Raw genomic sequence first — 14,045 nt, 5'->3', positions numbered from 1 at the left:
GGGCCCTGGGCCTGTGGCAGCAAACCTCTAGGGCCACTGCTCAGCTTGTGGCTTGGCCTGAGGCTTTTGTCTCTGCGCCAGGCGGCGGGACCTATATAGCCTCCATGGCGAGCCATGGGCCGCTCCTGAATACCACCTCTGGCAACAGGCGCACTGGGGATGGTCGGTTGGGGAGCAAGCGTACCAGCTCTTTCGTGGATTCCTCTGCGCTGTGTAATAGGGGCATCCAACAGCGGTGCTTTGTCCCCATCAGGCACACGTGCCTAGGAAAGCTAAAGCGGCCTGCGTGCAGCTACCAGCACAGCCAGGTTTCTACCCACCGCCTGCCCGTTCAGTTTAGACAGACAGAGCAGGTTCTGACTAGGCGCAGCTCATCCAGCTGTGGTGGTGAGGGCCTGTGGTTGTCAGAGAAGGACCTCAGCAAGTATGACTGAATGCTGTTAAAGTTGCCCAGCCGTGCGGCGAATGCACTGGCTGAATAGGCACACTTTAGGATCACCTTCGAGACCCGGCACAGCTTATTGGGGCAGATAGCGTCCTTGGACAGTAATGCTAAATAAGGCGCTAGTACCAACAGCAATTGAAGTCTTCACAGGCAGGAATTAGGCCAGGCCAAGCTTCTCCGCATCGTGCATCCTATATAGGGTATCTATAGACCTGTAAACAGCAGGAGCTGTAGATTGACTGCCTTGTCTCGCCTTCTGTAGGCCAGGGCACTTGCAAGTCTGCAGTGGCCCTCTTGATTAGTGGTATAAGCTCTGCAGACAGAGAGAGCTTAACCGCAGAGGATGTGCTGTCTGACTCCATGCCCTCAGACTGGAACGCCAGCTCCAGTCTGCACATAGTCTCTGTAAAAACAGAAAAATATAATGAGAAAAGAAAATATTTCTCACATACAATAATACAGTAATATAATTACTTAAATTACACAAACCGTCTCGTGATTATGGCCAAAGCCAAAATGATAATAATAAAATAACTCTGGCCAGAGCTATTGCAGCCTGGGGGAAGAGCACAAAGTCAGCCGACTTACGTTGCTTGATCCCTGGAAAGGAGCGACTAAAGCTGCTGGCTTCACACGGGGCACAAGGCCGATGTAGGACGTAACAAACAACAGGCTGCATCACAGGTCTTAAAGAGTTAAATACCCTTATGGTAATGCTTACATTTCGTACTTGAAATTAACCAGATGTTAATTTTTTTTATTATGATTGTGTTATTATATACTATTATTTTAACAGCTTCAGTGTTGCTACTGCGTCAATTGAAGAAAATATAATAATATAAATATAGCAAATATCTTTTTGAATAAATATGAGTCAGTAAATATCAAAATAAAATCTTGGTGAATTCCACTTAATAAGACATTACAAAATTGTAACAAATTCTTTATCAGTCTGTTAAAAATACAGTGCACTCCGTTTAGAAGAATCACTGATATAAGAACCAACCGCATATAGTGATCAAAACCACTGGGACACAATCATTCCTATACTATCCAATGTAAAATACTCTGCTTGTAGAATCAAGCAATCCGCTTATAAGAATCATTTTTGGGCAAACTGACTACATGTAATACGGTACTTGATCAAGTGCAATGACGTGTACAACCAATAAAGCTGTTTTTGAATTTGAATTTGATCACATCTCGCGTGATTAGGTATGTATGCAGCGTGGATCGTGCAATAATGCAGGAAACACTGCATAGTTTGTAATCAAACACTGACTGCACCACTGCATTGTGCAGGTATGTTTTTTTGGGTTCTCCTGTTAAATTTGTTTAAATAAAGTGAAAACATATTCATTGAATACATGCTGAGTACAGCAGTGTTATTGTGCGATATGTATAGGTCCAACCAAAACAATATATTTCACCAATATAACAATGGTCTAATATATGTAAAAATAATTAAAACAGTTGTCATGTTCCACGCATAGTTGGACTGAGAACACTAAAGCAAAAACCTTTAAGAGCTGCCTGGGTTACATTATAACAATGTTACCTTATATCTGCAAAATCAGTAAACTCATTAAGAATAAATAGTATATTTTATACATCACAGTGTTTTTGTGTGTCCATGTTTCTGGTCTCTTTTCTACATGTTCAATAAGCTCTTCATTTTAATCACATGTGTACAGTATGTCTCCATGAAAATTTGATTGGGTACCGAAATAGAACATGGAAATAAATCAGTGTTGTATTGTTTGGCTTGAATCACTTAGTGTCTACATTCATTGGAGAATTGTCACTGCTGAAAACACCCATTCTCTTACCATGTTTTTATTTATATGAGATTAATTCAATTTACTTTAAAGACTTAATGACTCAAGGTAATTCAATTAAGAAGGAACAGCTTCTTTAAAAAGGAAATCATAATGAATTGAATTTGGTCATTTCAAAAGCAGAGGTCAGCATTAAAACATACCTTTTTTTTTTTTTTTTTTTTGGTTTTAGTTGTAAAATTGTTTCTTTCTGTAACAGGTTGCTGAAGAGAATGGTGAGCAAATGCCCTGCTACTCTATCTGTGTGCATTTACTTGAGAGCGACGAGTCTAAAAACAATAGCTGGACAGTTTCCAGAAGGTTAATCGAGTTCCAGACTCTGCACAGAAAGCTCACTGAGGTATCAGATTTCTGTTGCTTCTCTGTAATGCATAACACCCACGTGCCTGTGTTAACATTGTCTTCACTGAGGTATAGTAATTACTTTAACAATGCTGCTAACTGAGTGCTGCTGTGTTATCATAGAGACAGAGTCAGTCATGATATTGCTGTCCAGATTTTTATATTATCAAGAAAATATGTAAAAAGAAATGTGTTCTTACGTAATTCGCCCTCCATAGCCATGTTTCTGAAGTCAGAAGGAAAAGCAGCTCTCTCTCTTACCTTTTTATACAACCAGATTTTTTATGCCAGTTCCATGTAACAACCCCTATTAGATGGTGTCCAAATGTCTCCTGCATTGCTTGATCACAGACTCTGTATTTTTTTTAAAAGTACATTGCAATGTACTGTATACTGTTTTATTTGCTAGATCCTAAGCCTTCTATGGCTAAACCAATTTCACAGCGAGTGTGTCGAGCACAGCTTCCTTAAAGACCTGTGCTGCTTCAAGAGGAAAGAAAATGTATTGTTGTTTGTATTTTTAAACTGATTTTGTCCCCCCCCTTTCTGCACAGTGTTTCCCATCCTTGAAAAAAGTACAGTTACCCTCCCTCAGTAAGCTGCCATTTAAATCTGTTGACCAAAAATTCCTGGACAAATCCAAAAACCAACTGAACGCATTCCTGCAGGTGAGATCTGGGTTACTAACTCATAAATTTTATTAAAACGATGTTCTGACCTTGCAATGATGAATACACATATTATACACTTAATGTAAGCTCTAAAAAAACAAACCTATATAATTTAATGTAACCATTCACACCTGGGAGTAAACACCAGGGATACTTAGTAAAAACACTCAACCTGGTTTCATTTTTGGTAAAAAAAAAAAAAAATGAGGTTTTGGGTTCACTAATATTTAGTTGCTGCTACTGATGAGATCAATAAACTTGCTTTTAAAGTATATTGGTACATTTGAAAAGGACAGGATTCAGTTTGGCTAAGTTCAGGTTATTATTATATAAACAAACTAGCCTTGTTTGTCTTGCTATTCAGGGTTCAAAGCCGTTTCATGAAATCCGCCATCTTGTAAGGGAGACTTGGTGTCTGGGAAGCACAGCACAGTTGCTTTTTCATACTTTCTCTTAAAAAAAAAAAAATAAAAAAAAAATGAAGTGCAGTTGATAGGGTGTAGGCTTGGCAGGGCAAAACTGATTTGTCAGTCAGATTCCCGGGCAAGTCCATTGTGACTGAAGATGGCTAGCAGCAGGGAGGACTGGTCGGGCTTGATCTTTTCCTTTTTATTTTCCAGATCTCTACCTCCCTTTAAATGTTACTTAGTAGTTGTTAAGCAGTCTCAGCATCCTAATAAAGAGAAAACTACCAAAGACTGGGTTTAAGAATTTGTTTTTTGCTATAAACCTGTTGACCAAAAAAAAAAAAATAGTGTTTATGATGTACAGTTTCCCTGTTCATCAGGTAGATATTTTGTGCAAATAAGGTACATCCAGGACAGTAAATGAGTCACGGCGGTATTTGTGACATCAGGCAGGAAAAACAGTTGCTGTTTACTTTCATTCTATATTTTTGTTTGCACAGCCGTTGTATAGTTTAAATACATAACGTATACAATTTAAAATATAAATTCATAAAATGGTACTAATTATTACATTGTACGGCACACGGGGAGGGGGGGTGGGGGTGTTTTGTACAAATACAGTAATAAACTCCCGTTCTTTGGCAGTTAAGCTTTCTTGTATTGTTTATATTTAAGGTACTTATGTTCACAGTTACATACAGCATTTCGAATTGTTTGCAACGTACTTTGTTTATAAAGTACAGATTTCCATTGTCTCATATATGTATATGTGCTGCCTTATGGTATTTGTTTTGCCCCTCAATAATAAACACTGAACAGTGTCTTCTATTGTTCAGAAGATGCTTTCTGACGAGAGGCTGTGTCAGAGTGAGGCTCTGTATGCCTTTCTCAGCCCTTCGCCCGAGCACCTAAAGGTCATCGACATCCAGGGAAAGAAGTCCTCCTTTTCACTGTCGTCCTTCCTGGAGAGGCTGCCTGGAGATTTCTTCTCTCACCAAGAGGTTTGTGCATTTCGGTTTGTTTCTGAAGAAAGACTGCTAGCAAGCATGAGAGAATCACATTTACATGACTTATGTCTGAGTATGTGTTTGATGTTTTCAATATCTGGTATGATATCTCTGTTTTTATGTGATTACACCCCTCCTGGTGGGGTTCAGTAACCAGCTCGTTTAAGCAGTTCATTTCTGTCCTTTTTTTTCCTATGGATATTTTCTCATTGTCTCAGGAGGAGACTGAAGATGACATTGACTTTTCCGACTATGTAGATGAGCTTGATGGGAAGAAAGACCTGCTTGCTGAACCTTGTTTCATGCTGATTGGAGAAATCTTTGAACTTCGGGGAAGTAAGTACATTGAAGCTCTTGTTGCTACCCAACAGTATACATCTAGGAGGTTCAGGTAAAGGATTAAAGACCTGGTTGAATGTTACAGTCTTACTGTCTTCTCAACACTTGTGCAAACTTGGTGCCAGCTGACTGTTGAGAATCATGCTTCATTTACAGTGTGCTCAGCACGTCTCTGCACTGTGCAGCTCACTTAGCTGTGTGAGGCTATGTGTAGTAGCTGTGGAGGAGGTTCACATTGCTGGAACATGGCTTTTGGATAAACATAAATATTGGGATGAACTATAAACCGTTACTTTTAATACAACGTTTAAAACACAAGCCCAAATATCCTGTCTATTGTTTAGTAATAATTATACTATTAAACCAATATGAGTATTTTTTTTTTCTATTTTCAGTATTTCAGAATAAACTCTAATGCCCATGACTAATTCACTTAGTTTGCAGTCAGAGAGTCATTTACATTTTGTTCATGTAAGACTTGGCATTTTATTACTGTATTTAAAAAATGCCTCCCTAGGGAGCCATTTTAGTGTGGAAGCGTAGTGGAAGTGACTATCTGTGCCAAATCAATGAACTGCTGTGAAAGATCAGATTGCTTTTGCTGGACCTGGTCTATGGATGAGTAAAGGTGTTCCATCTAGTACAGCCATCAATCCAGCCCCTTTTATACACTGAATAACGATAAAGTTCAGGAGCCGAGAAGCACAGTTTTATAGCTGATTGTTCCTAAAATGTCTCGCACCACTCATGAAAACCAGGGGTGTCATACAACTAAGGTTAGATTAATATGGGATTAAATATAAGATGTGTTTGCACAGTACCAGCACACAACACTTACTCTAAAGGATTGTGGTGACCATATATATATAAGACCGGCTCATAGGGTCACAAAGCTTGAGAATGAATCCCTCTGAGCTACGGACAGTGGACAATGATTTTTGTTTTAGCCAGTCAAATAGCACACCCAATGCCCAGGCAGTGGTCCTTTGTGTATTTCTTTCTTCCTTTTCTTTTTCTATGTCCAGAAGCTGCGCTTTAGTAAGTTCAAGATGTCTAGTACTCGAAGTCATACTTACTTTTTTTTTTTTTTCACCACTTGCATTAGTGTCCGATTCAGACTCATACAAAATCTCATCCAGAGTTTGGTTTCCCAAAAGATCAAAATTTACATACATCTCGTCAGTCATCTTTATTGCGAATTTAAATATGGCTACATTTTTTCGTATGGATATCTACAAGTGATTCTCCACTTTTTGAAAAGAAGTGCCAACCCATGGTGATATGCTGTAATATCCACACCCCCATGTGACCTGTTTTGACCAATCAGGATAGAGTATTTAAAAAAAACAATTTTGAGAGAGAGAGAGAGAGAGAGAGAGAGAGAGAGAGAGAGAGAGAGGCAAACTTCACTATAACGAACCCCCATGGGAACCTGGAGAAATGTTTGTTATATCAGGGTGGTCACTATAATAGTGTTTGGCAATTTGCTGCATCAGAATAATGAAGAAACATGATATGTAACCATTTAAATATCATATTTAAAAAACAGTATACCCATAATACAAAAGCAGCAATTTTAAAGTTACATTAAAGCCCACTAAAATAAGAAAGCTATTTTATAAAAGTGCGTTTTTAGCGTTTTATAGTACTTTATATGAAAATGACTTCACATCGATCAACATTTTAAACGGTATTTATAAGAAAACGGTAGTGAAATGAAAAAGAAAAGAATGTACAAAAAATATCCTGCGCAGATTGCTTCATATTTTTCATGCTTTTCTCAATGCACTGTTTGCAGTTTCCTCCTCCCGCCAGTTGCCTGGTTATAGTTTATGTGAAGATGGCGGGCAGGCAACGATAGCATACGTCATGCATGGTTCGCACTACAATAAGTTATCTTTGAATTAGACAACCTTAGTCTTTTAATTTCACTGAGAGAATAACACATTCACACTGGAGGAAGTTCAGTTTTAGCCAGCACTGAGATATTTGTATCCAGGTCGATCCTGGTAAGTGATCACTCTAATGGGGCTAATTTCCATTGAAAATATTGGTTCTTGCTGTTGGAATCGTTATAAGGTTTCATTGTAGTGAAGTTAGCCTCTGTATGTGTATAGAAGATGGAGTGCACATCTCCTAACCCCAGGGTCCTAAAGCCTCCAAATTCCGGTTAGGAATGTACACTTCCATCACAATATACATATAATAGCCTAGCATTATAGCCTTGAATTACTTTTCTTGTGTAATGCGCTTAAATTTCAATTTAAATGTAAACAATAAATGAACTTCAGTTGTCACAGATTGTTTTAATGGCAGTATTTCAGTAGAGAGTATTCCCTTTGTGCACTTTGGAAAGTTGTATGACACTGTTGTAAACAGATTTTATGCTTCAGAAACTTAACAAGATAACAGATGTCACTTTCATGGTCAGATGCATTCTACAGCAATAAAATTTACACTTTCATTTTCACACATAACTGGGTTATATACTGCAGCCCCTTCCATTATTGTCCTGTGTAGTGAAGTAAATGAGAAGCAAGCCATATGTTGCAGTAAGCAATAGGACTCCCAAGGATACTATCAGGTGCTTGTAGGAAACAAATTGCTTGGAGTGCAATGCTAAACAATAACACATTTGGAAATGTTAGTTACACCCAGAGCAAACAAACCTGTGCTTGCTCTTGAGTAATAGTGAGACTGGTGGCAGATGGAAGATCTGTAGATTGAAGTTCTGAAATTCAGCTGCTTCATTTGTTTTTTGAGTTCTCAATATCCATCTGTATACCTTAGTGGCTAAAAAAAAAAAAAAAAAATTCCCCCTTTTAAGATGTTTTTTTTTTTTTTTTTTTTAACCTCTCGTCTCAGGCATATATAAACATGTCACATTTGCAACTGCTCAACCAATAGTTAAAAAGTTAAAGTGCTAACCGGTGCTTTAAAATCAAAATTCTTACCTTTTATTATCTTTTTTTAAGAGCGTTAATTCCTCCTACCAATGTTTAATGTGTTGAGAATATTTTGGATCTTCACTAGATTTTTCTAATTCAGAATATACAAGTATTTAAAATACTCTGTAGATAAACCTCTGCACCCTGGTAACTGTGCTGTAGGTCACATGATGTGATTGCAGCTAGACCACTGGAGTTAGTTTAAACGAGGTAACTGGAAGCAGCAGCAACTTTTCATTGATATCGTTGATTGATATTCTTCAATAGAAGAAAATGGGGGGGCAGTAGTGATATTGCTAGTTGCTAGTTCTAATAAGATATACATGGGCATTGCTGAATGCTGTGGATGGTGAAGCACTGACAAAACACTACATTGTTTTCATGAGATTTTTGCAACTAGCACAACTACATGTTGTAAATACCTTTTTTAACAAACATCAGTGTTTTCGGGTTAGTAATTAAGTAAAACAAAAAAAATCCAAAAAGCATAACTGTATTAAAAAAAAAAAAAAAAGTTTGTTGATTTTTTACTTTTTTTTTTCTTCTTTTTTCTTTCTTCTTTTTTTGACAGTGTTTAAGTGGGTCAGAAAGACACTAATTGCACTAGTTCAAATTACATTTGGGAGAACTATTAACAAGTAAGTAGTCTTTTTTTTTTGTTCCAGACTGTGTGTTAAACTGGCCTTGGCTCTCATGATTTAGGACAAATCAATGCTATTCTAAAATACCAGCAAAAAACACTTAACATGTGCCTCTTGTGTGCTTTTCTGTTGTGAATGGAAGTCTTCAGGTGAAAACCTCTCTGAATATGTCTTTTAAAATGTTCTTTGAATAAAAGTACATTTTATTGTACAGCATTTAACAACATCAGGGTTCCTCGGGAATAGACATCACTTTCCTGACATTTCTTATCCTTAAAATGTAAATAAACAGAAGGTAAAATATTAGTCTTGCATATAATTCATACAAATCTTAAATAAAAAAGAAAACTTTTCAAACCCATTTTGTTGTGTTTTAATGTTGTGAATCAGCAAAATTAACAAACACACCATCACCAACATGTACATAAAAAGACTAGTGTAGAAAAATCTGTCACAATGCACCATACTATAGCCTCGGAATTCTTGAGTCGGCCTAACTGCTGTTATGTAGGAAGCCATTTAAAAAACAAAAAGAAAAGCTGTTGTCCTGAGATTACTAACTGCAGACTGCAGGCTGGCTCTTCAGGCTGTCGGTGTAAGGAGACATCACAGAGTTCTGCCAAAACTGAAAATGACAGCAGTGGCAGTTTCACCTCTCTCACTTGGGGAAATAAGGCATCCTGTCATGTCTGTCTTCGTGCTATTTATTTGCCACCTATTAAACATCCTTTATCAAAGATGTGCAGCTTTAAATAATAATATTAATACAATTTGCTTGGTACATGGATTTCTGAGAAAAAAAAAAAGATATTCCCTTAAAATCAGACTGTTTTATCTGTTTGAACATGATGGCAGAAGTAATATATTGTCATTTTAGTGGTCTTCATAATTCAGTAATATTAACAAAAGTAGTATTAACAAAATAGACAGTCTTCATAATAAATAGCATATGAGCAGTGTAAACCAGTTCAAGGTTAACCTGGGATTATGAATTTGTAAAGTTCCCCAACCAAACCAGCCTGTGGTTGATTGTTAATTCCACATTGAATACACAATTGTACTTAAAAAAAAAAAAAAAACACAACTATGACTATTAACTTTCCCTACATGTAACTAATTATTCCTTCTTGCTAGTTTTACAAAGTTTAATCTAAACTAGATTTCTGATTTAATTTATTTCAAGAACAACATCTTAGTAGCTATTGAGATACATTTTGCCTTGCAGGCAGATCCGTGACACAGTAAACTGGATATTCAGCGAGCAGATGCTTGTGTGTTACATCAACGTCTTTCGAGATGCCTTCTGGCCAAATGGAAAACTGGCGGCCCTTACAAGACCCAGAACAGAGATTCAGCGCCAGGAAACGAAGCAAAGAGCACAACAGAAGCTACTGGACAACATCCCAGGTTTTCTTTTTATTCTCGAGTAAAGCCAACTGTTGTTACTCTGGAAGAACAGATGACATTTGATTATTAATTTCCATACGCTGCCATGGTTAATTTGACTCGCTATCAACAATTACTTAATGCTTAATTAGAACTGATTGCTTCAAAACTGTCTTTGACATTGTGGCCTTGGAGGAAAGTAATTAAAAAATGTAGAGCCATTATTTATTGTTTATGCTACGTTAGCTTTACATTACATACCTCAGAAATTTAAACGTGTTTCTTGACCGATAATGTGGGGTAGTGAACGGATGCTCTGAAACTGTTGATTTCCCCTAGATGCTCTACAGAGCCTTGTTGGACAGCAGAATGCCCGGCATGGGATCATCAAGATATTTAATGCGCTGCAGGAAACGAGTGCCAACAAGCATCTCCTATATGTAAGTGACATCCTATCTGCTGTATGTGGATCTTTGAGAATTTTGTTAGTATCCTCAATTGGGGATGCATACCCCCATCAGGGATATGAGGACATGAAACATGCTTGGGCAGACAAGATGTTGGTCACATGGTTTTCCTCTCACAAGCTTGCTATTGGTTTTTCTGTGGAACACCCTAGGTTAAATCGGAACGCTCATTATTTAACTCTTGGGATTGATCAGTAGCTTTGAAGAGAGTCAAGGAGCCTTCTGCTCAATCTCAGGGAATAAAGTACAGTATTTTGAAGTGCATGTGAATTATTCTCAGTAGCTCTTTGTGACAGGGTAGCGTCACGGCCTGGATGTTGTTGGCACAGAAGAGAGACAGAGTGAAGCACTGACGCGCACGTTTATTTACAAACATATAAACAAACACGAATAAAAATACATGAACAAAATAAAAGGCACAATGGACAAAACAAAAGGTCTGTACAAAAACTTACAACAATGCAGGACGAGACAGCACAGCACGGAACACAGAACGCCCTCCACCTCCAACACCAGCATCAGTCCTAATCCTTTCTAACCAACACCCGTGATCAACCTATTTATACACCTCTACAATTCACGGCTCCAGCCACATTCCCACCTGTTTTATTGGAGAAACTTAACCCCCTCCCTGCCAACCCAATACTCCCCACATCAACCCTTAAACACATGCACCGGCAGGGCTTTCACACTGCCACTCTTCAATAGAAAAATGATCTTCTACATCAGTAAGTACTTTGTAACAAAATAATGCTATGGATGTGCGAAAAGCACAGCTTATTAGATACATGGAGGGCCAAGATGATCTGTTGTCATTAAGGTTATATCCGAATTGTTCCACTGAAGGAGAAATCTGATGACTAACAAATGGTGATATTTCAGTATAACGGAGACTCAGGTAAAAGGACGCTTCCTGCAGTGGTGTTCAAGTTGCTTAATACACAGTACAAGCATGTCAGTGACATTCATCCCCTGCCACGGCTATAAATACATCATTAGAGATTTCAGTAACACATACAAGTAGATCAGCCTGACCTACATCCATTTTACTGACAGACTAGCAGACAGTACCCCCAGATTCTGATAGTCTCAACAGCTTGTGATAAGAATCTACAAACCAAGTGTGACAGGGACAGAGACCGCTTTATAGACGTGTAGCTGCAGGAAGAGCAGGGCGCTCCGTGCACGACGAGGCTGCCAGATTATTTGTGATTATTTGGAGAATGTTAGCCGAGGATGGCTGGCTACAGGTCTCTAACAGGCTGGTGGGTGTGCCTCTGGAACGCCTTGCAGCAGTTGCACACAGGTGTTCCTAGTTTGAATCAGCAAGTTCAAAGCAAACAACAGGATCCCTTTGTCTTGGATGAAGAAAGGGAAAAGAAAAGCCACAGACAGTAAAGAAAGCAGTTTTTGCAAGGAGTGATTTTAGCTTGTGTATTGTATTGTGAGGGTGTGCGTTAGCACTGCAAGTCAAAATGAGGGTGAGACTTTCCTTTTTAGAGGAAACAGCGCCATGGTCAGATACAGCCAACTTCTGTTTTTTTTTTTTTTTTTTTACTTGTACTATATTGTATAATTGCTTCGGTGCTTACCATTGTTAGTGTTCACCAGCTTCTCTGAAGAAACAACATCAGAATGAGCATCACCAGTGCTGGTAGCTCAGTGGTGGCACTGCAGCCAACATCTGCAATTATGTACAACTTGCTAAATAAAATACATTTGTGTGCATGTGTGGCGTTTGTAATTACATATATCATCTAGCTCCTTTATTGGCGGACCATCCACTCCTTTTACACCAAGTTTAATCACATTTGATATATGTAACAAAGTGTGTGACACACAGGGTGCATCTGTCAAACATATTTACATGTGCATACAGTGGATTTAGGTTATGGTGACTTATTTTGTCATGATACTGTTGGCACTCCTTTTATTTTCTTGGCAATGGTGAGGAATGTATGCCACTGATGTACTCGTTCACTGAAAGTAACACATTATTAATAATATTGAAAAGAAAATGAAGCCCTAATTTAATGTTTCCTAGAATGTCTGCATTTGATTTAAATAAACTATGTCAATACAATGGCACAACCCTTATTTGCGAACATTGTATTACAATACATTTCTAGCATTATTAATGTGTACATGTTTCCAAGAAAGCTGCTTATTTTATAATGGTAATATATCAACTTTCAGAATAAACAATAATTGCCAGCACTTAACAGAGTTGCATTTTGTTCATGAGTGCTGTCATGCTGCCAAGCAATTTGAGTAAGGCTGATTATGATGGTTTATACTATTAAAACAGAAAAGCCATTGTATAAATCTTTTTCTCCTTTAAATTTTGGTAATGAAAAACAATATCAGTGTACATGGTAATCATTTTGTATACACGAGATTGACCTAAACTGTGTATAGTTTCTAACCTCATTAAGAATATTGAAACAGTGAATACTGGAGGTCTTTGTGAATGCTTGTATGATGCATTACATTGTGTAAATGACCTGGATTTACAACAGCTGCTTTCTTTTTTATTTTGGCCCCAGGATGTCGGTCATGATTATAAACAAATCCATCCATTGAAATTGATAATGTAGTGTAGACAGTAGGTTTTCAATATAGTATGACCTAAATGTATTATTTATAATGTTCTTGCATCATTAAGACATTGAATTAAAAATAATAAATCATATGTAATATATAAATACTTAAGGGCAGTAAATCCAAGGTCAATAGTTCACTTACTGCAATTCAACATATATACTGTGTGAATGCTTCTTCTGCACTAATAGCTGAAACTAAAAATGTACCTCTTAAATGTTTCCTAGGTTCTCTTGGAATTGTTGCTTATAGAACTTTGTCCTGAATTGAGAGCTCAGCTGGATCAACTCCGAACAGGCAGGGTCTAAGAAAGCACATGTATAAATGTACTGTACATTAATTGAAGAATATGTCTATCTGTACCAATAGACGCAAACTATATTATCCTCTTTTTACAGAGGAATGAACTGAGTACATGTCAGTGGTTGTTTCCTGTTTTATCTGAAGTACCACAATATGAACTGACTTGATATAGCACTGCTAAATGAAAGAGCTGCTTGTTTTAAAATTTTGTTTGTTAGTTTGGAAATTTGATAAAGTTCAACTGCAGATATATGTTGTAGTAATCCGGGGTAATTTTTAAGACCCTGACGGGTGTAATTTATTGTTAATTGTTGTAGACAAGTGAATGTTGTACTCATGTTAAAACTTCACAGAACTCTGAACATTCCTTACCCTTTATTGTGTTCATTAAAAGCTTTATTGTGCAATACTTCATGTAAAGTCAGTGTGACTATTTTATTGTTGACTAGAAATTAGGGGTGCACCGATAAAGATTTTCTTGGCCGATACCGATAGCCAATGGCTATTGGCCGATATTGGTAGATAACTCACAGTTCATCATTAGATTTAATGTAGTGTAAAGCCCGGGACAGACGGGCGCGGCGCAGCATGCAAGGCATTTTGCCGCCTGTATCGCTGCCATTGCTTTCCTATAGTGTTGGACACATCAG

At 37.7% G+C, this 14,045-nt stretch overlaps 1 protein-coding gene across 1 annotated transcript in view; it reads left to right on the top strand.

Annotated features, from left to right (window-relative positions):
* snx25 (sorting nexin 25) overlaps positions 1-13,828 on the top strand; it is a 67,453-nt gene extending 53,625 nt beyond the window's left edge. The window contains exons 12-19 of the mRNA XM_034015300.3: positions 2,483-2,623; positions 3,180-3,293; positions 4,540-4,704; positions 4,929-5,046; positions 8,569-8,635; positions 9,864-10,045; positions 10,364-10,464; positions 13,320-13,828. Of these exons, the coding sequence (XP_033871191.3) occupies positions 2,483-2,623; positions 3,180-3,293; positions 4,540-4,704; positions 4,929-5,046; positions 8,569-8,635; positions 9,864-10,045; positions 10,364-10,464; positions 13,320-13,400 (969 nt within the window). The 3' untranslated portion in view covers positions 13,401-13,828. The remainder of the gene's footprint in view (positions 1-2,482; positions 2,624-3,179; positions 3,294-4,539; positions 4,705-4,928; positions 5,047-8,568; positions 8,636-9,863; positions 10,046-10,363; positions 10,465-13,319) is intronic.
* Positions 13,829-14,045: the final 217 nt, after the last annotated feature.

This window comes from Acipenser ruthenus, chromosome 2, assembly GCF_902713425.1.
Source record: "Acipenser ruthenus chromosome 2, fAciRut3.2 maternal haplotype, whole genome shotgun sequence".
Taxonomy (NCBI): Eukaryota; Metazoa; Chordata; class Actinopteri; order Acipenseriformes; family Acipenseridae; genus Acipenser; species Acipenser ruthenus.
This window is presented reverse-complemented; position numbering and strand designations above follow the sequence as displayed.